This window comes from Puma concolor, chromosome B1 (genome assembly GCF_028749965.1).
Source record: "Puma concolor isolate L17-30 chromosome B1, mPumCon1.1.hap2, whole genome shotgun sequence".
NCBI lineage: Eukaryota > Metazoa > Chordata > Mammalia > Carnivora > Felidae > Puma > Puma concolor.
This window is the reverse complement of record NC_141670.1, coordinates 2,744,776-2,764,831: the sequence shown is the minus strand read 5'-3', so window position 1 is coordinate 2,764,831 and position 20,056 is coordinate 2,744,776. Positions and strand designations below refer to the sequence as shown.

Sequence of the window (20,056 nt, the reverse complement as noted above, 5' to 3'; positions counted from 1 at the left end):
AAATACTAAGACAATGTATTCCCTTCAGCTATAATAAAAGGAAGAACATAATGAATATTTTGAAAGTCACATACATTTTACCCCTTAACATTTAAAAAGTGATCGAAACAATATCTGTCACATAGTAATCATGCAAAAACTTTGGAAGGAATGAATAGATGACCCCATACTAGACATTAGCAGGAGTCTCCCTTTTAAGGGAGTCTGTAAGGATATCACCAACCTTCATCGAATCAGAAGTGTTAGAATTTCGTGGCTGATTGATCGCCAACCTTTATTTTAAGCCCTGCCAAACAACCTGTTGTTAAGACACTCTACAGAGTTGTTAAAACCGATAGCTCAAAGCCAAAAACAGATTCCCAGTGGCTGATCAGATGACAAAAAGTGGGTCTTCTGAAGTCCCCAGTATCAGGGTTCACACGTGAAATAAGCTTCCAGATTTAACATAAGCAGTTAGATACCTTTTCTGTTTGGGCCTCTGGGGTATGAATCCCTTGAAGGTAGGGTTTCTTGGGTGTTTGTATAATGTCCTCTTTCTCATTTCATCTGCCAGAGAAATGTCATTTCATTGGCTTCTCATCCCAAATGAGAGCCAGAAGGGAACTGGGCCCTGGGCACGCTTCAGCTAGCGGCAGGGACATTAAGGTTTGTGAGAATGAGCCAATGATTACTTGAGTGACTCCTGAGAGGAATTGGTGAGGAAACAGATTGTTGACCCTGAGAGATCCAGTCACAAGGGGCATTCACTGCCTTCAAGAAATTAAGATGAACATTTTGCAAATGATGGATACATTGCCTCAGTAAAGCAATGGCTTTGGAAAGCCAGATGTTATTTGGAATGCTTTATTCAAACTGATGTCTGTATGTTTTTAGAGGAACCTCCACACTGTTTTCCAGAGCGGCTGTGCCCTATGACCCAGCAGTAGCACTGCTAGGAATTTCCCCAAGGGATCCAGGAGTGCTGATGAATAGGGGCACTTGTACCCCAATGTTTATAGCAGCACTCTCAACAATAGCCAAGCTGTGGAAAGAGCCTAAATGTCCATCAACTGACGAATGGATAAAGAAGATGTGGTTTATATATACAATGGAATACTACTTGGCAAGGAGAAAGAATGAAATCCTGCCATTTGCAGCAACGTGGATGGAACTGGAGGGTGTTATGCTAAGTGAAATAAGTCAGGCAGAGAGAGACAGATACCATATGTTTTCACTCTTATGTGGGTCCTGAGAAACTTAGAAGACCAGGGAGGAGGGGTGGGGGGGGGGGAGTTACAAACAGAGAGGGAGGGAGGCGAACCATAAGAGACTCTTAAATACTGAGAACAAACTGGGGTTGATGGGGGGTGGGGGAGAGGGGAAAGTGGGTGATGGCCATTGAGGAGGGCACCTATTGGGATGCGCACTGGGTGTTGTATGGAAACCAATTTGACAATAAATTATATTTAATATAAAAAATTTAAAAAAAATAAAGTTTGCCCTGTCAAAAAAAAATGATGTCTGTATGTCTAAGATTTTTTTTATCCCCTGGCTACTGCAAATCTTTACTATAGTATGCTTCATATGTATATCATGTAATTTTTTTCATATGTATTTTTCATATAGATGTTGAAATAGCAGATTATAAAATTAAGCACAAGAGAAATTTGAGTGCTTGGACTTCCCAGAAATTTGATTTTTATCACCCACTACATTAAAAAATGTGTTACCTTCTCTGACCATTTTCCATCACATTTATTCATGAATTGTGCTAAGGAGAAAAGAACAAAATGACAACGAAAAGACTCAGAACCAGTGTATCTCAGTGTGCTCCTCCCTGGGGCTCTCGTGGAACAGAAGGTGGTCTCAGCTGGGTGTCACCAGTCTGCTCTGTGGCCTGAGGTTTCACACAGTCTCTCTGATAGCCTAGGCAAGTCCTTTTACCTTTCTGACCCTCAGTTTTCCTTATCCGTAAATTGGTAAGTTTATGTAAGCTCTTTCAATCTGTCTTTCCAGCTCTAACATGCTACACATAGTTTCTCATTGGAATCAATGCGGGAAAATTTTTAAACTACCCCAATTTAAAACCCATGAGGTGAATAATACCTTAAATATTGACCGAGTGAAGGAAGGCCATTACTGTAGTTACTGCAAAACGTTTCTTTGACAAATGCACCCGAATTGGGTGTAGATCCTTGGGAATTACTGTTGATCCCTCTGTCCTGCTTTCCTACTTTGTGCCCTTGTTGTAACTTACAGTCATTTCACATGAGAGGTGTTTTTTGTCTGTTTGTTTGGTTTCTGTCTCGTAGTAGATGAGTCTGGATCAGAGCTAGTAAATTGAAGAAGGAAATATTTATACTAAACACTCTCTTCATCTTTCTTGTTTGTTAAAAAATGTCTGTTCCTCTGGAGAGTGTGATGCTAAGTGAAATAAGCCATACAGAGAAAGACAGATACCATATGTTTTCACTCTTATGTGGATCCTGAGAAACTTAACAGAAACCCATGGGGGAGGGGAAGGGAAAAAAAAGAGAGGTTAGAGTGGGAGAGAGCCAAAGCATAAGAGACTCTTAAAAACTGAGAACAAACTGAGGGTTGATGGGGGGTGGGAGGGAGGGGAGGGTGGGTGATGGGTATTGGGGAGGGCACCTTTTGGGATGAGCACTGGGTGTTGTATGGAAACCAATTTGACAATAAATTTCATATATTGAAAAAAAAAAATGTTCCTTGGGCTCCTGGGTGGTTCAGTCGGTTAAGTGTCCGACTTTGGCTCAGGTCACGATCTCACAGTTCGTGGGTTCGGGCCCCACGTCAGGCTCTGTGCTGACAGCTCAGAGCCTGGAGCCTGCTTCGGATTCTGGGTCTCCCTCTCTCTCTGTCTCTGTCTCTCTCAAAAATAAAGAAACATTATGGGGCGCCTGGGTGGCGCAGTCGGTTAAGCGTCCGACTTCAGCCAGGTCACGATCTCGCGGTCCGTGAGTTCGAGCCCCGCGTCAGGCTCTGGGCTGATGGCTCGGAGCCTGGAGCCTGCTTCCGATTCTGTGTCTCCCTCTCTCTCTGCCCCTCCCCGGTTCATGCTCTGTCTCTCTCTGTCCCAAAAATAAATAAACGTTTGAAAAAAAAAAATTTAATAAAAAAAAAAAAAGAAAGAAAGAAACATTAGAAAAAAATGCCTGCTTCCTTCGTACTGCTTTCTTGCCGGCCTCACACCGAAAGCGGGCCTGCTTAGCGCCTGGAGGACTGAGCTGTTCTGCTCAAGGCGATCTCCCTCTCTCCTCCAGTATTTCGGTTCCTCAGGCCCTGTGTTCTGACAGGTAATTCATAGGATAACAGATACTGGGGTTGTGGACGCACTGAGGATGTCGGCTAAGTGATTTGCCTCTCATCGGAACTTGGTGGCGCTTCGAGGAAAACCCGGTCGTGGGGGGTGAGGGAGGCCAGACTGGGGATCAGCTCTGATCCCTGTGAAATCTCAGCACCAACGCGTCGGTCAGCTTTGTGATGGGAAAGATACCGTTTTATCCTTTCTTTCCGATATTAAATGATGTAAAAAGCACGATACTGTGCAATCCTGAGCCCGGCCATTGATGAAAACATCTCAGTGTGTTTAAACTGTATGACAGAGTTCAGGGGCACCTGGGTGGCTCAGTCGGTTGAGCGTCCGACTTCCGCTCGGGTCATGATCTCGCAGTTTGTGAGTTGGAGCCCCACGTTGTGCTCTGTGCTGACAGAGCCTGGATCCTGGATCCTGCTTTGGATTCTGTGTCTCCCTCCCTCTCTACCCCTCCTCTGCTCATGCTCTGTCTCTGTCTCTCAAAAATAAATAAACGTAACGAAAAGAAATATAAATATCTCACCATTTGTATATGTGCTAGAGATAAAAATAGAAACAGAGAAAGTATCACAAAGTCTTGTAAGAATAACTCCCCATTTGTGCCATTTCTTTCCAGCTGTGTCCTGTGGAATCCCCGAGTCCCCGGGAAATGGTTCCTTTACGGGCAACGAGTTCACGCTGGATAGTAAAGTGATCTATGAATGTAATGAGGGCTTTAAGCTGGAAGCAGGCCAACAAGCAGCGGCCGTATGTCGGGAAGATGGACTGTGGAATAACACGGGGAAGCCTCCTGCATGTACACGTGAGTGTTAAGTGCCTTCACATGTCTTGGCGTATTTAATTAGGAGCAAGATTCACTGTTAGGAGAACTCCAGATTCCAAAGTGTGCAGAGACCCTCTCCACAGCACGTGAGGGCTTGGTCTCCGGCACTGTGCTAAGATTAAAACCAATTTATTCCGCGTAAAATATCCCAACCATGTATGTAAAGTCAGCTCTGATTCTGAAAAGTTGCTTGCAGAGAATCACGTTGGTTCCATCAGGATCTAGACCCTCTGATGTTTACAGCAAACCTTCACTAGGCTGTCTCTTTCCACGTGGGTAGGTGAATTCGAGAGGGTGTAGAGACGCGCCGTCTAGCAGTGGGTCTCCGCACAAAACACGAAGGCAGAAGTCAGCGTGAGTTTCCGATTCACCCCCCACCTCTTTGTCAATCCCTTCACGTTAAAGGCAGTGCCCGGCTTCTTTGTGGATCACCCACTCTACGTAATATGTCGGTGCTCAATAAATGAGTCACTGATTTGCAAAGTGCAGTAAGTTTTCTGGAAAGCGACTTATGGTATATAATAGTATTCTTAAGAGGGTCAAAAGTTTGGGCCCATTCTAGAGCTGTAGTCTTAAAAAATAGTAATTAACTCCATAAACAGAGCCAAAGTTCATACACACACACACACACACACACACACACACACACACACACAATTTACACCAAAACTTTCATTGTAGCTATATTAAAGCTAGCCTCAAATCGGAAAAAATCTAACTACCTAATTTCTGAAAATGGAAAGTTATATAATATTTCTACACATACAATATTTTTGCTCTGAAGATATTTGAAAAACGTTTTCACATGATCTTCAACTATAAAATTAGTCTATTGATCTCTTTTTGTGCACAGTACAGTATTTTTGGTCATGTTAAAATTATTTAAACGCTTAGCTACAAATGCATAAATGTTTACAGAACATAGTTGACTTTCCTCCATACTTCTTAAACTCCTTGTGATCATTTTCATTTATTTATTTTTACCTTTCAAATAATTATTGCTTTTCCTGACAGTCAATGAGACAATAGTAATATTTCTTAGTTTTTATTTCATAAAGTACTGTTTTATTGTAATTAAGAAATAGTACAGGAAGCTAGAAAAATAAGATACATCGGTAGGTTTTTACGTTCAATCCCAAATAAAATTATTTCCTCAAATGAGTTTAACCCCGTAGATGGCAGTAACACTAGATGTTTAGGGTTACCGATGATAACAATTTCCTGGGAGTTTAACACCCTGCTTACTTTGCACATAGCTTAGAGGTTGTCATTAATAACGCTTGACAATGTAAAGTATCTACTATGTGCCAAATGTTTCGAACAGCTTATCTCTCAATCCCCTGACAGCTCTGAAAAGGGAGGGCACACACGGCCTTACCAACGGAATAAAAGCTACTGGTTTGCAGAGTTAGAGTTTAAGTCGCTCCTCTCCAGTTACGTCCTACGTGCTTTTCATTATGCCAGTGGTTCTGTACTCTGGGTACACATGACAATCGTGTAGGGAGCTTTAAAAACTGCTGATGTCTAGGTCTGACTCTCAGGGATTTTGAGTTAACTAGTCTTGGATGGAGAACAGGCATTGGTGTTTTGTTTTGCTTTGTAAGTTCTCTGGGTGCTGTGCTTGAAATGTCAAGTGTATGCTAGGTTTTAAAGGCAAAGCCATTTAAAATTTGTTGAGTGTCTGAGAAAGACATGATGCATGATAAGGCAACTATGTAAATTATGTAAATGTAATTTTTATTCTCACATCCTTTTTTAATAGGCCGTTTTTTAGAAGAACTTCAGGTTTATAACAAAATCGAGCAGAGTACAGAGATTCCCATAAATCCTTCCCCGATTATCTACATTCCTCACCAACAAATGGAGAGGCTCATTTGTTACAATTGGTGAACCCATTTCGATACACCATTGTCACCCAAAGTTCATAGCTTGGGTTAAGGTTCACTCTTGGCGTCGCATGTTCTGTGGGTTTGGAAAAATGGATAAACGCAAATGCGAACCATTATGGTACCATACAGACCATTTTCGCCGCTCTGAAAATCTTCTGTGCTCTGCCTGTTATCCATCCCCACTCCCCCGCCCCTCCACTGTTGGCAACCACCGATCTTTTTCCCCGTCTCCACAGTTTGCCTTTTCCAGAAGGTCATAGAGATGAACTTTTTCATTATGTATCCTTTTCAGATATCAGGTTTTTTTTTTCACTTACTGACATGTATTTCGGGTTCCTCTGTGTCTTTTCATGGCTTGATGGCCCCTTTATTTTTAGTGCTAAATAATACTGGCCCCTTCCTTTCCTGGATGGACCAGAGTTCATTTATCCTCCCGCATGTACTGTAGGGCGCCTTGGTTACCTCCAAGTGTTGGCTGTTATGAATAAAGCTGCTGTAAGCATTCAAGTGCAGGTGTTGTGTGGACGTAAGTTTCAACTCCTTTGAATAAATACTAAGAAGTATGAGTGCTTGATCATAGGGGAAGAGTATGTTTAGTTTTCTAAGAGACTGTCAAGCCATTTTCCAAAGGGGCTGCACCACTTTGCATTCCCACCAGCAGTGAGTGAGAGTTCCTGTGGCTCCACATTGTCACCAACATTTGCTGTTGTCAGTGTTCTGGATTTTAGCCTTTCTAACAACGTGTGTTTTGTTTTGTTTTTTAATTTTTTAAATGTTTATTTTTTGAGAAGGGGGAGAGGGGCAGAGAGAGAGAGAAAGACACAGAACCTGAAGCAGGCTCTAGGCTCTGAGCTGTTATGACAGCACAGAACCCAATGTAGGGTTCAAACCCACAGACCACAAGATCATGACCTGAGCCGAAATCGGATGCTTAATTGCCGGAGCCATCCAGGCACCCCACCTCCTTGTTGTTTTAATTTGCATTTCCCTGGTGACATATGATGTGGGACATGTTTTCATATATTTCTTTGCCATTAGTCTACCTTCTTTTTTTTTTTTTTTTTAATTTTTTTTTTTTCAACGTTTATTTATTTTTGGGACAGAGAGAGACAGAGCATGAACGGGGGAGGGGCATAGAGAGAGGGAGACACAGAATTGGAAACAGGCTCCAGGCTCTGAGCCATCAGCCCAGAGCCTGACGCGGGGCTCGAACTCACGGACCGCGAGATCGTGACCTGGCTGAAGTCGGACGCTGAACCGACTGCGCCACCCAGGCGCCCCATCCATTATTAGTCTACCTTCTTTGGTGAGGTTTATGTTTCGAGCTTTTGCCCTTCTTTTTTTTTTTTTTAAAAAAAAAAAAGATGTTTCTTGTTGAGTTTTAGGAGTTCTTTGTATATTTTGGCTAACAGTCCTTTATCAGAGATGTCCTTCCTAAGTATTTCCTCCTACACTACATCTTCTCTTCTCATTCTCTTCATGGTGTCTTTTACGGAGCAGAAGTTTTCAGTTTTGATGGAGTACAACTTACTGGTTCTTTCTTTCATGGAACATGCCTCTGGTGTTGGACTTAAATAGTTATCCCCCCAATCAAGGGTCCCCTACGTTTTCTCCTATGTTACTTCTAGAGGTTTATACTTTCCATTTGGGTCTTTGATCCATTTCAAAGTCATTCTTGTGATGGGTGTGAAGTCCTGGCACGCGCATGTCTGCGTGGCCTGGTGCCGTTTGCTGAAAGACCGTCTTTGCTCCATATGTATTGCCTTCTGCTCCTTTGCCAAAGATCGGTTCACTGTGTTCATGGGTCTCAATTTCTGCATTTCCTACTCTCCTCCACCTACCTGTGTGTCCGTTCTTTTGCCAATGTCACACTGACTTCCCCCTTTTGTTTTATTGGGTTAAAACAATATAAAATGAGACATTTTTCAAAATGTATTTAATATGAATGCAACAATTTAGAAGCTTAACTGAAAGAATGTCTTGCAGTTTCCTCTAAGATTGATCTTGTTTTCAGTTGTAAGTATTTCTAGGGACATAATTGATTTTACTAAAAATGACCCGATGGACAGATACTTCCATGATCTGTAAAGCTGTGTGGAAAGCTTTGAAGCCATCATTTTCCTTAAAGATAACCCAGCCTATTGGGGATCACAGTCAGACAGTCTCAGTGGCATTTTCTTTGACATTTTGTTTTAACTGATGAGGCGTTTCCTTTGGATTGAACGTAGAGGCTGCCTCACATATGTGCCTGTTACTCCACAGGTCGAGGCAATGAGCAAGAACCTTTAGTGTGTCACTGCAATGTTGAGTTGCTTCGTCCTGAACATGGGCTGGACGGAATGCCCTGTGCATAAATGAAAACTAGCTTTGATGGCGTACGGGCCGTATTTAAGTGTCAAGGCCACCCCTCACTGGCGTAAGCAATTATGCGTACCCAGGTTTTTAGCACCTCTTCACAGCTTGGGCTACAGAATGCCGATGCCAGTGCTCTGTATTTGCCAGTAAATGGGTTGGCATCATAAGACTCCAACACAGAGAGCCAACTATGTCAGAATTCAGAGGAAAAGAGGCACGACCTAGCTTTTTAAGTCCTTAGTTGGGGAGTAGAGAAAGGAAGAAGCAGCACATTTCACGAAGAGAGAAGCGGATAAAATGCCTCGGACCCCGTGGAGGAAGCGTGTGAGACCCACAGTGGGCACGAGGGGCCGAAGAAAGTCGTCACACCGGGAGGTGCTGCACACACCCTGGCTCGTCCGCCCAGCACTCTGCGATGTGTGGTCTGTGAGGACACCTGGCTTACGACTGCTGGCGTAGGCAGGTCCGTGAGACAAACCTTTGCCCTTGTTGGAGTCTGCACCAATGCACGGACCCCAGACACACAGCCTGACACAATCATAGCAGGGAGCGATTAGATGTAGATGAGGTTAGGGGCGCCAAGGTGGCTCCGTTGGTTAAGAGTTGGACTGCAGCTCAGGTCATGGTCTCAAGGTTCGCGGGTTCTAGCCCCACGTCGAGCTCTGTGCCGACAGCTCGGAGCCCGGAGCCCGCTTTGGATTCTGTGTTTCCCTCTCTCTCTGCCCCTCCCCCGCTCACGCTCTGTGTCTCTCTGTCTCTCAAAAATGAATAAAGGTTAAAAAAAAGATGTAGATGAGATCATATGGATGCTCAGCCTGGGATCGGTTTTTATAGAAGAGGTGGCACTCTGCTGGGAGAAGCGCATGATATGGGGACACAATGGTAATAATGGGGACCGTGCTTTTGAACGGCAGCTGTAGACATTGGATTGCGTCAGGCGTGTCCGTGCTGCGTCATTCGGTCATAACAACAATCCTGTGGAGAAGGCAGTGCTTTCCTTACCTTCCTGATTTAATAAAAGGCAAATAGCGGAGATAGCCCAAATCTGCAGTTTGCAACCAAATGAACGTGACTGGGCATTACGAAAACATCTGGGGGAGTACTCCATGGCACTGAAACCTCCCTGGTGGAGGCCCCTGCTGCCCCAGGGCCAGCCATACGGTGACACTGGTTTGGCAGACGTGCTTTGGGCCTCATGACAGCACAATGGTGTGACGCTGCCGGGATCTGCCTGGGGAAGTCCCGTGCCGTGGTCCAGTATGGACTCAAGGCTCTGTGCCTGTTCTAGACAGGCTGAGTGTCAGACTGGTTTCCTGACGAGTGGGGACGAGCGTGAGGAGTGGTGATTTGAGCGCCCCCATCAGCTCAGAGAAATGCCCAGAGAGTGGGGTAACAGCAGAGAAACCATAGGAGCCGGGCCGGGCCTGGGGGCTGAGAACACTCCCGTCTCCCCACAGCCAGTAGGTGGGGACTCAGACGGACCTCCCTGTGCCCTCCTCAAGTCCCTTCCGCCTGTGCCACGTTTGTCCCACCAAGTCCCCAAGCTCTGCGTACGGCGCACCAGGCCGAGGCAGGGCCCCCTGTGTGGCCCTGAGGCTCCTCTTACGGCCCGTAGACCGAACTCAGATATTACAGCGAGTCTGACTTGGAACCCGACCAGCTCACGTTCAGTGTGTGCATGTGTAGATGTCCATGCCACATCGATTAACAGCACCTTCAGGACCAGTCCTGGACCTTCGACTGCCCTCCAGGCTGGAGTCCGTGAGCTTTACGCACATCGCCTCGCTCACCTCTCAGGACATATTCAGTTGTTATCCCCCCAGACGGACAAGAACCTCAGAGGGGTCGGTGGGGTCCGCTGGCTGGAGTCACACATGTAGAGAGGAGCCAATGGGGGTTTGTTTCCGGAAGACCGAGGGAGAGAGTCCCTGCTCCCTGCTTCCGTCCCATTCTGCCCCTAGGAATCTCATGTCTCAGAAGCCTTGTGTGTTAGAGAACTGAGCACAGAGACGGGAAGCGGGTGCCGTTGTAACCCAGCACGTAATTCATCCTGGGAAGCGTTAAATCGCCGACAGTGCGTCAGGGAGCCGCCTCTTGTCTGTAGTGGAACCAAATGATTTCAAGGACGTGGTCTGAATTTATGTCTAAAACTTTCTAGAAAAGTCAGGAATGAGGGGCTTTTGGCTGTTCAAAGGCAAATATTACATCACTTAAGAGAACTATTCTGTGCCGATGGGAAACGTAATACAACACACATAAGGTGGTCTAATTTATACATGCATTTGAATTTTTCTGCTTCAAAAGTGCATATCCTAGACGGACGATTGCTTTCAAGCTACAATAAAAAATTTAATCACAAAACTATTTCCTACATACAAATGAGGATTCCAGTAGAAAGAAGTTATAGTATGCTCAGTGAAATGGTTGTTAAATGGAAAAAAAGCCAATTTGCATTTTAAAGCTTTTGATACTGACTGCTTCAGTAACACGGACAATACATACAACTTTTATAATAAAATGGAAAATTAGCACTGAATTTTTTAAGTGTTATTTCTAACTTTCAAGTATTTCTTGCCTCACTATTGTCCATTAGATTTTACAAAAGGGAGAAATGGACATTTCACTTAAGTTCCTTGGTATTCAGGGACTTGGAAAACCTATTTCATTTTTGGAGGGGGAGGGATGGTGTTTTCTCCACCTCATTTAAATTCAGAAACTGCAGAGAGTAAGCACGAAGCTTAACCCGTGAGTCGGAAAGTTTGGTTACTGTTGACCTCCCCGAGACTGACTCCTCTGTGTACATTGTAGACGTGACACTATTCGGTTTCCTTACTGACTGCAGTAATGTGTAGACCGGAGCCCTGATTCCGAGGAGGTGAGAAACACTTCACCTTTGGTAAAGAGTACGTGTAGATGGTAAATAAAATCAGTTCGTCCGGCCGTTAGCTTTACGGACGTGCAGGCTGTGATAAGTAACCGCTTCAGTTTGCCTGCTGCGCGCAGTCCCGCATGTCCCTGCAGCAGGTGCCTGAGGCTCCTTTCTCTCCATTTTAACTTATTTGCTGACACTGGATTTGGGTCGCTGAAGATCTGATTCATGCCAATGGCAGAAGAGAACAAGGGAGGCTCTGGGTATTAACGTATGGGTTTCATAATTTGACCAAATGATGGACAGATAAGCATGATGCACTTTGCATATGGGAGCAATCAAAGCCGTTAAGATGACCGTCTAATGAAAAACGAATTCCAGGTCCCAATCCCAATATAGAGGTTTGCTTTTTCGATTAAAGGCATTAGTCAGTGAAGTAAGTTTGTCATGAACAATCTATCAGAGACCTACTATGTGTGTGAGGTGCCATGAGCACTTTACGTGATTAAATGTAACACCTGTATATTCCAGGAGAGGGAGAACAGGATAAAGTCGTATTGTACCAAATAGCTTTATGTGACCTGCAAGTAGCCCACTCATAGAAAAACTAAGATTATATATAAGTTATGTACATATAAGTTACCTGTAGGCCATGTCTGTACAACATACAGGTACGTGTATGCATTCGTCTATATATAATACATATATGCACATATGTGTATAATAGTACATATATACATGTGTGCACACATATACAAATACATATGTGTTTATTTCCATATATATTATAGACACATATAAATACATGTGTATAATATACATGATTGTGTATTTATATATATGTTAAATACACATATGCATTTATATATGTAATGCATATGTGTGTGTTTATAAATATAAGAATACCGTATATAAAATGTTTTGGAGCATATACACTTATCCACTTAGTCCCTTAGGATATGGTCTCGGAATTGCTTCTGTTGTCTTTACTGATCACCCCCATCTTCAGAGTAGAATACACACGATACGTTACCCTTGGCTTCTTGACAAACATCGTTTGATCGTACGTCATATTGCAGAGCCCTGTTTCATGACACCAGCTGTACATCAGGCCTCTGTGACTTTCCACTACGTGCCAGGCCCTGTCATGAGCATTTACATGCCTGCAGTCTGAGCCCTTTAATGGACCTCTGCAGCACTATCACTATCCGCATCATGCAGATGGGGACTGGAGCCCCCAAAAGTGGAAAACCCCCCAAGGTTGCATGGTCGGTCCACGGCAGAGTCGGGACTGAAGCCATCTGTCTGCCGCCGGCCCCTCCCTGCTGGAGGCTGGACTCTGCCTTGCAGCTAGTGTGAATGGGCCCATCTTGCCCCACAGGATGCATTTACAAGGGATTTCAGTGAAGGTGTTAGCAAAGCGGATGAAGAAGAATCCAGTTCCCGCTTGATCTAAATACATAATCATCATATGTATATGTCTTTTTTAATGCATATTAAATTAAGTACATATTTAATGCGTATTAAAGCTAAAGGGAAAAAAGGAGTTTTGTAGGAGGCACAAATCTATTTCCAGCTTCCAAGGAAGTCTGTTTGTTACAAGACTTGGAAAATAGCCCAGGCCAAAAGGTCAGTTCAGAGCCTCAGCTGGCAGCCTGTGCCGGAGACGTACGCAGTGTCCCCCAGCGCTCCCCAGCCCGTGCCTAGCCCGCCCTGATTCGTCCCGTGCCCGGCGCAGACCTGGGGAGCAGACCTGGCGGGTCATGTGCTGTGTGAGCCTACACGAAGTTTCAAACAGCCACTAGATGCCAGCTGGGTTCCTGCTCCTCGACGTCGGGGTGCATCACTTTGCGGGATGGGTTTGTTCAGTCGTGTGCAAGGTGAGGAGTCCTCGCCAGCCCTGGAAGCCTCTGTCATGGCCGACCATTAGCGCCAAACCTCAGCTACTGTAGATTGTGCTGGGGGAGGGGTTTGAAGGCTGTACATTAAGGTTGTGCAAACTCGCTGTGGTTATTGAAACCGTCCTTTTGGGATCGTGGTGCTCCGTTGGAGTTTAGATATTGTTTCAGATTAGATTCAGACCCCTGCTTTAGGGCCAGTTGTGCTCCACTCTGTGATTTTCTTTTGCAAAGACTGAACGTGGCTTAGTCTAGCTTTTTGCGTTTTAATTGGACTTGTGAACAGGTTCCCCTTGGCGCCTTGATAAACATAAGAAAGAAAATATGCCCTGAAATGCCCCATGGTAAATCTGGGTCTTGTTTCTTGTAGGTCATTCGCGGCCCCTGAGTAATGGAATATGTTAGTTATTATTGTTTTATCTTTGAGAAGCATAAACCCTGCAACAGCAGGTGCATTTGTCCGTTGGGCTGACGGCCATCTCTTTGTAAGTGCCTGTGGAATGGACATCAGGGCCCCCGTCAGACGAGATGTGAGGAAACTGCTTTTTTACAGTTGCTTTTTTTTAATTTGCTGCCATGTAAGCAGAGTGACTCATGAACATGAGAGGTTTTCTCCCTTTTAGTCTGGATGGCTGAGCCTTGCCCAGCCCAGCAGGCTGAGACGTGTGCCAGGCGAGCCGTGCTGCTGTCAGCTGGCCAGGGGTCTGCCTCTGGTGTGTGTAGCTGTGCTCCAGAATGCTTCCACACCTGGGTCAAGCACGGAGCACACACTTCCTGAAATGTAAAATAGTCCTGCAAACTTGAAATTGTGCATGGTTTTATAGAGATACAGATACAGATACAGATACAGATACAGATACAGATACAGATACAGATACAGATATAGATAGTTTCAAGTAACTAATGCATTAAATAGACAACACTTTATTTTAGTTTTTATTTTTTCAAAGTTTATTTATTTTTGAGAAAGAGACACACAGAGCATGGTTGGGGGAGGGGCAGAGGGAGAGGGAGACACAGAATCCGAAGCAGGCTCCAGGCTCCGAGCTGTCGGCACAGAGCCCGATGCGGGGTTCGAACCCACCTACTGTGAGATCATGACCTGAGCCGAAGTCGGACGCTTAACTGACTGAGCTGCCCAGGCACCCCAAACACACAACACTTTAGGGTTAGTGATCATTCTGCATATTCTGTACATACATTGATGTCGAAACTAATGATTATTCTTTTCTGTTACATTGAATGATTAAGTCTATTCATCTTACTAAATATACATATATATAATATTAAAGTATATATATATATATATATACACACACAGTAAATATAAGTATGCATTTACTAAGTATAAATATAAGTATAATATAAGTATATTTTCACTTAACTATTCTAAACCCAAAGTTATGGAGAGACGGGAAAATTAACGCACATTTCTATGAGTTCTTGACATCAGTGTCCCCACAGAATGGCGTGATGCTGGTTACTTGAAATGTTACAATCATGTACCATCCAAAAAGAATGTTTCCACACATCTGTCACTCCTACTGAAGTGTTTTGAAGAAAAAAATAACTCGGCTCCATGTATGACCTCATGCACTAAATTATAAGAATTTAGGAACATTGTACGCATCACTAGAAGGGAAGTTCGCGAGTTCCGAGGTTCCTAGCTTGGCCCCATCTTACACACGGTCATGATGCTCCACATGGTCCTGTGTGTGTGGAGCCTTAGCAGAGAGAGTGTGTGTAAGCAGAACGTATTTGTTGCATATTAATGTCCTCGTGTCATTGTAGTGCCACACCGTCAGAGGAAACAGCTCCTTATTCACTCAGCACTGGGTCGAAATCGTGTCTTCTCATGCGCCAGCTTTCATGGTGCCTCCCGCACCCCCTCTACGGCACCAAACCACCAACTTTCTGGAAGCATCCACGGCTCCCCACCCTTCTTTTATCTTGTCCCTTTAGATGTCTGCAGACCTGTGTCCCAAGTATTAGAGATTGAGGATCTGACCAAAGCAGGTGTCATCCGCTTGTATAGCATTTCATATCAGGCGTACCTCAGCCGGATGGCCACCGGCTTCAATGCCAGTCCCTAGTTTGTGTGGTTTGTCTCCGTGAAAGCGTCCACAAGTCCTTGGGCAGGGCCCTGGCCCTGATCTCACGGCACTGACTTATGTTATATTTACAACAATGTCAGAATTTAGGGTCACATTCATCATAACCTACAAATTACCCCGGAGACATTGTTAGACTCTTACTTAAAACAACGGAAGGAGGAAAGTCTCACTAGGGGAAACGGGAAAGAACATTTAAACAAATGCATCAACTATTTTTAAGCAAACAATTCTCTTTCCGCAAAAACTCTAAAGATGTTCCTAATTATAAGAGCTGGTTCAGTGTTGGTTATCGGTGCATACTGAAACCGTGACCTTACGTGTGCAACTTACGGGACTGAAAAAACACACAGATAAAAAGAAGACACATGGCCACAACAGGAAACTTCTAGGGATGTTTAGAGGGAACTGAAAAGCCAAGTTTTTAAAAGACAGGCATTGGTGATGTAAATACTGTGGATTCCTTTGTTGTGAGCCCAGTGGATAAGGAGTGAAATACTAAGATTATTTTACTATAAATCTACTCCTTGATTATCAGTACTGTTTTCATCCCGTTCAGGGGTTGGTTTAGCATAATTAAAAAATAAACCATTTTATATAATTGAAAAAAAATGGCTTTAGTAGGGAACTTCGATTATAGAATTATAAAAAAAAAAATCTGAACAGTATTTACCAGTATCACTAAGCAGATGAAGTTAATTCAGTATTGGTCTTTTTTCTTATTGAAATCAGATTCCATGGAAGGTGTTTACCTTTAAGCTAGGGAAAGGGCTGGAATATTCTTTTTTTTTTTTTTTTTTTTTTTTACTTAGTTACAGTTAGTTAGGGAAATGCTCTAGGGTCTGACTCCACTAAGATCTACTTATTAAAACTAACATAGCAACAAAATAACAAGAAGCCTGGGGCAGAAAAATGTCTGATCTCAAGAAGGGGCTTTTGTAAACTTCATAATTGAATGAGAAGAAATCTGGCAATTCCAGGACTAGAAAGAACATGAGAATGTTCAGAGGGTTTAGATTCAGTCAGGAATCTTGGGGAGGGGGTGGCGGTTAGGGGCTTTGAAGTGTTGGGACATTTTTTTTTTTGTCTGGTAGCGAAAGTCTGATCACTCTCAGTGAGCCTATAAGTTACCTGCTAAAAGGTTGCTTTTAAAACTCTGTGATTTGATCTCTTTACTAATTCGCTACTCTTATTATAAACAACTCACACACTCAGGATTTGGTTAACATCTGAGCTGGAAACAAAAATCCAGAAACAATGTATTTCCTTAAGAATCTCATGCTTTCAATCCAGTCTTTGTGGTGGAGCTTCCTCCCAGAGCAGTGTTGAAATGGGAGGGTGTGGACTGCATTGAAATCTCTGTAGGATGCCTTTGCTCAAAGACCTTACATTCCTTATTTACCTAAGCCCGAGCAGGCTTGTTCCTCAGCTTCTAATGCACCAGAACTGAGCCAGCTTCTGGGCCCCCCGACCAGTGAGGACAGCCGATTAATGGCATGCTGAAAGCTCGCCCAAGTTGTGAGCGCGAAGAACATTTACGAGGCTGATTAAATCATTCTCCTGCGATGGCATCCAATGGTGATTTCACAAATCTAATTAAATGTGCTTGAACTTGGTGATAAGAAGCACTCCCGTTGTTGGGTATAATGGGGGGATCTGTTGTTAAAAGAGAAAAGAGAGTTGCATCCCTGCATGGAGGGGCTGATGGGAACACCCCAGAAAATGTATGATATGTGTCTGTAATTTATTGTGGGGACGGGGAAGTCTAAAGGGCTTTCTTTATGGTGGAAATACTATCATTGTCTGAATATCTTATACAAAACAACGGTTGGTCTTTCTGCTTTGCCGCTGGCCAAAGGAGTCGGTAACAAATCAGAATCACTCACGGTAGAATCAGATTCTCAATATAAATTCTCAAGTAAAATGCAAAATATTTTATGTTGTCACCGAAATGTTTGCAAGACAGAAAATGTGTGTGTGTGTGTGTGTGTGTGTGTGTGTGTGTGTGTGAGCAGAGGGTGAGGGTGAGCCGGAGAAGGGGGTGGGATGAGGCTCTTCAGGAGAAGGGGGTGGCATGGGGAGGACCAGCAGATCTCTCCCTGCCCATGAGGGACGGGGGGGAGAGGGAAGGAAGAACAAGCCAGGAAAACCCTTGTCAGGTCTCTGACCTGTGTGACCGGGGCTGCTCACCTTACAGAAACGCCAAGGGGAGAATGAGGTGGCATTTGGGGCCCACAAAGGGTCCTGTGTCTATTCAAGTCCCTTTTCCTCCCACAAGGCCCAGAATTCGGGCACAAGATTGGGGTTTCCCCTGCCGCCAGGCCAAGGAAGCCAGGGGCGCTGCCTTCTGTGACACTTTCGTCGGCACTAATTCCTTAGGGCTCACTGGTTTCTGGGTTTCTCATGTTGTTTGCATATGAATGTGGATACCCACTTGGATACAACTGACCGAGTGGCCCCCTGTTCTCCACCATCTGGAGGAAACTATTTTCTGGCACCATCTTGGTTGACATTCCTTGGGATGTCATCACCCAGACCACGGCCTCACTTGTTCACGCTTAGACATTTGCTATAGGTTATCCCTCTGGGCATCTTTGAAGGTATTAAATAGAACCCCAATTGCCACGGCTTCTGAGGACCTCTGCTCTTGCCCCTCTCCCTTTGGAGAACTTTCACATTAAATATTTATTCCAGTCTTACTTTTCCCTTTACTCAGGTTCCACCCGTATGGTTTCATCACTTCCATTCCTTTGCAGGTTTGTTTTGTGTTTTTTGTTTTTTGGCGTGTTTTTTTTTTTTGCTGCCACAATACTTTCTTGGCACATTAGTTTTCAAAGTGTGAACACACACTCACACACACACATGTTCACTCACTCAGATTTATAAATATATGTCATCAGCACCTGTTTTAGGGCAAACATACTCAATAAAAAATGTGAAAAGAGGGGCGCCTGGGTGGCTCAGTCGGTTGAGCGTCCGACTTCAGCTCAGGTCACGATCTCGCGGTCCGTGAGTTCGAGCCCCGCGTCAGGCTCTGGGCTGATGGCTCGGAGGCTGGAGCCTGTTTCCGATTCTGTGTCTCCCTCTCTCTCTCTGCCCCTCCCCCATTCATGCTCTGTCTCTCTCTGTCTCGAAAATAAATAAACGTTGAAAAAAATTTTTAAAAAAATGTGAAAAGACATAGTGCTTACAGTAAAAGAGCTGTTAGCCTACCAGGGAGAAAGAGATTCAAGTGATGAGTTTTTGTTTTTTTTTTCTGGTTTAACAGAATCAGATAATTCTAAGGCAAACCAAAGAGCATTTTCACAAAGAAGGAGGTAATCATACAGAATTTGGAAATCACCACCGTAGATGATATGAGCTCAACGTAAACGACCGTTTCCACTGTAAATGCCAACAGTGAATCCTTCCTGACACAAGTAGAGTTTGTAAAAGTTAGTTCAGGTCATTGAAAACAATTCAGCTCATTGTAGGAGTACAGTTTTTGGTGAAATGAAATGAACTTTAGTTGACATGGGAGCGGGATTGAAATGGAGCTATGGATTTACAAGGTTAAAGGCATTAAAGACTTTTCAGAAATAGCTGCCCTGCCTGGAATTCTAAAGGTATTCCAGTTAGAGAAGAATTTGCTTGTATTATTCAGGCAAAACACTTAAATATCCATATAAGTTTTACTTTTTGTTCGATTATAATTAACATACAGTGAGTATTCTATTAGTTTCAGGCGTACAATACAGTAATTCAACAATTCTATATATTACTCAATGCTCATCAGGATAAATGTACTCTTAATCCCCTTTTCCTGTTTCCCCATCCCCCCCCCACCTCCCTCTGGTGACCACCAGTTTGTTCTCCATATTTAAGAGTCTGTTTGTCGCTTTTTCCTTTGTTCATTTGTTTTGTTTCTTAAATTCCACGTAGGAGTGAAGTCATATGATATTTGTTCTTCTCCGATGAACCTATTTCACTTAGCATTATTCTAAGTCCACCCATGTTGTTGCAAAAGGCAAGATTTCATTCTTTTTTATGGTTGAGTAACATTCCTCTGTGTGTGTGTGTGTGTGTGTGTGTGTGTGTGTGTGTGCACATGTGTGCACACCACATCTTGATCCATTCGTCTGTCATCGGACACTTGGGCTGCTTCCATATTATTGGCTGTTGTAAGTAAGGCTGCAATAAACATAGGGGTGTATGTATCTTTTCAAATTATTGTTTCTATTTTCTTTGGGTAAATTCCCATTAGTGTAATTCTTGGATAATATGGTAATTCTATTTTTAATTTTTTGAGGAATCTCCCTAATGTTTTCCAGAGTAGTTGTACCCGTTTGCATTCCCACCAACAGTGATGAGTATTTATTTTTCTCCACACCCTCGCCAACACTTGTTTCTTGTGTGTGTGTGTGTGTGTGTGTGTGTGTGTGTGTGTGTGTTTTAATTTAGCCATTCTCACAGGGTTCTCATTTGCATTCCCCCAATGGTTAATGATGTTGAGCATCTTTTCATGTGTCTATTGGCCATCTGTAATTTTCTTTGGAAAAGTGACTATTCAGGTCATCTGCCCATTTTTTAATTGGGTTATTTGTTTTCTTGGGGTTGAGTTGTATAAGTTCTTTATATATTTTGGGTATTAACACCTTAATGTATATATCATTTACAAATATCTTCTCCCATTCAGTATATTACCTTTTTGCTTTGTTGTTGGTTTTTTTTGCTGCATGGAAGCTTTTTGATTTTGGTGTAGTCCCAATAGTTTACTGTTGCTTTTACTTCTCTTGCCAAAGGAGACACATGTAGA

At 43.6% G+C, this 20,056-nt stretch overlaps 1 protein-coding gene across 5 annotated transcripts in view; it reads left to right on the top strand.

Moving 5' to 3' along the window:
• CSMD1 (CUB and Sushi multiple domains 1) overlaps positions 1-20,056 on the top strand; it is a 2,044,057-nt gene that overhangs the window by 1,938,935 nt on the left and 85,066 nt on the right. For all 5 annotated transcript variants that reach the window (XM_086703086.1, XM_086703088.1, XM_086703085.1 and 2 more), the window contains one exon: positions 3,933-4,118. In XM_086703086.1, the coding sequence (XP_086559212.1) occupies positions 3,933-4,118 (186 nt within the window). The remainder of the gene's footprint in view (positions 1-3,932; positions 4,119-20,056) is intronic.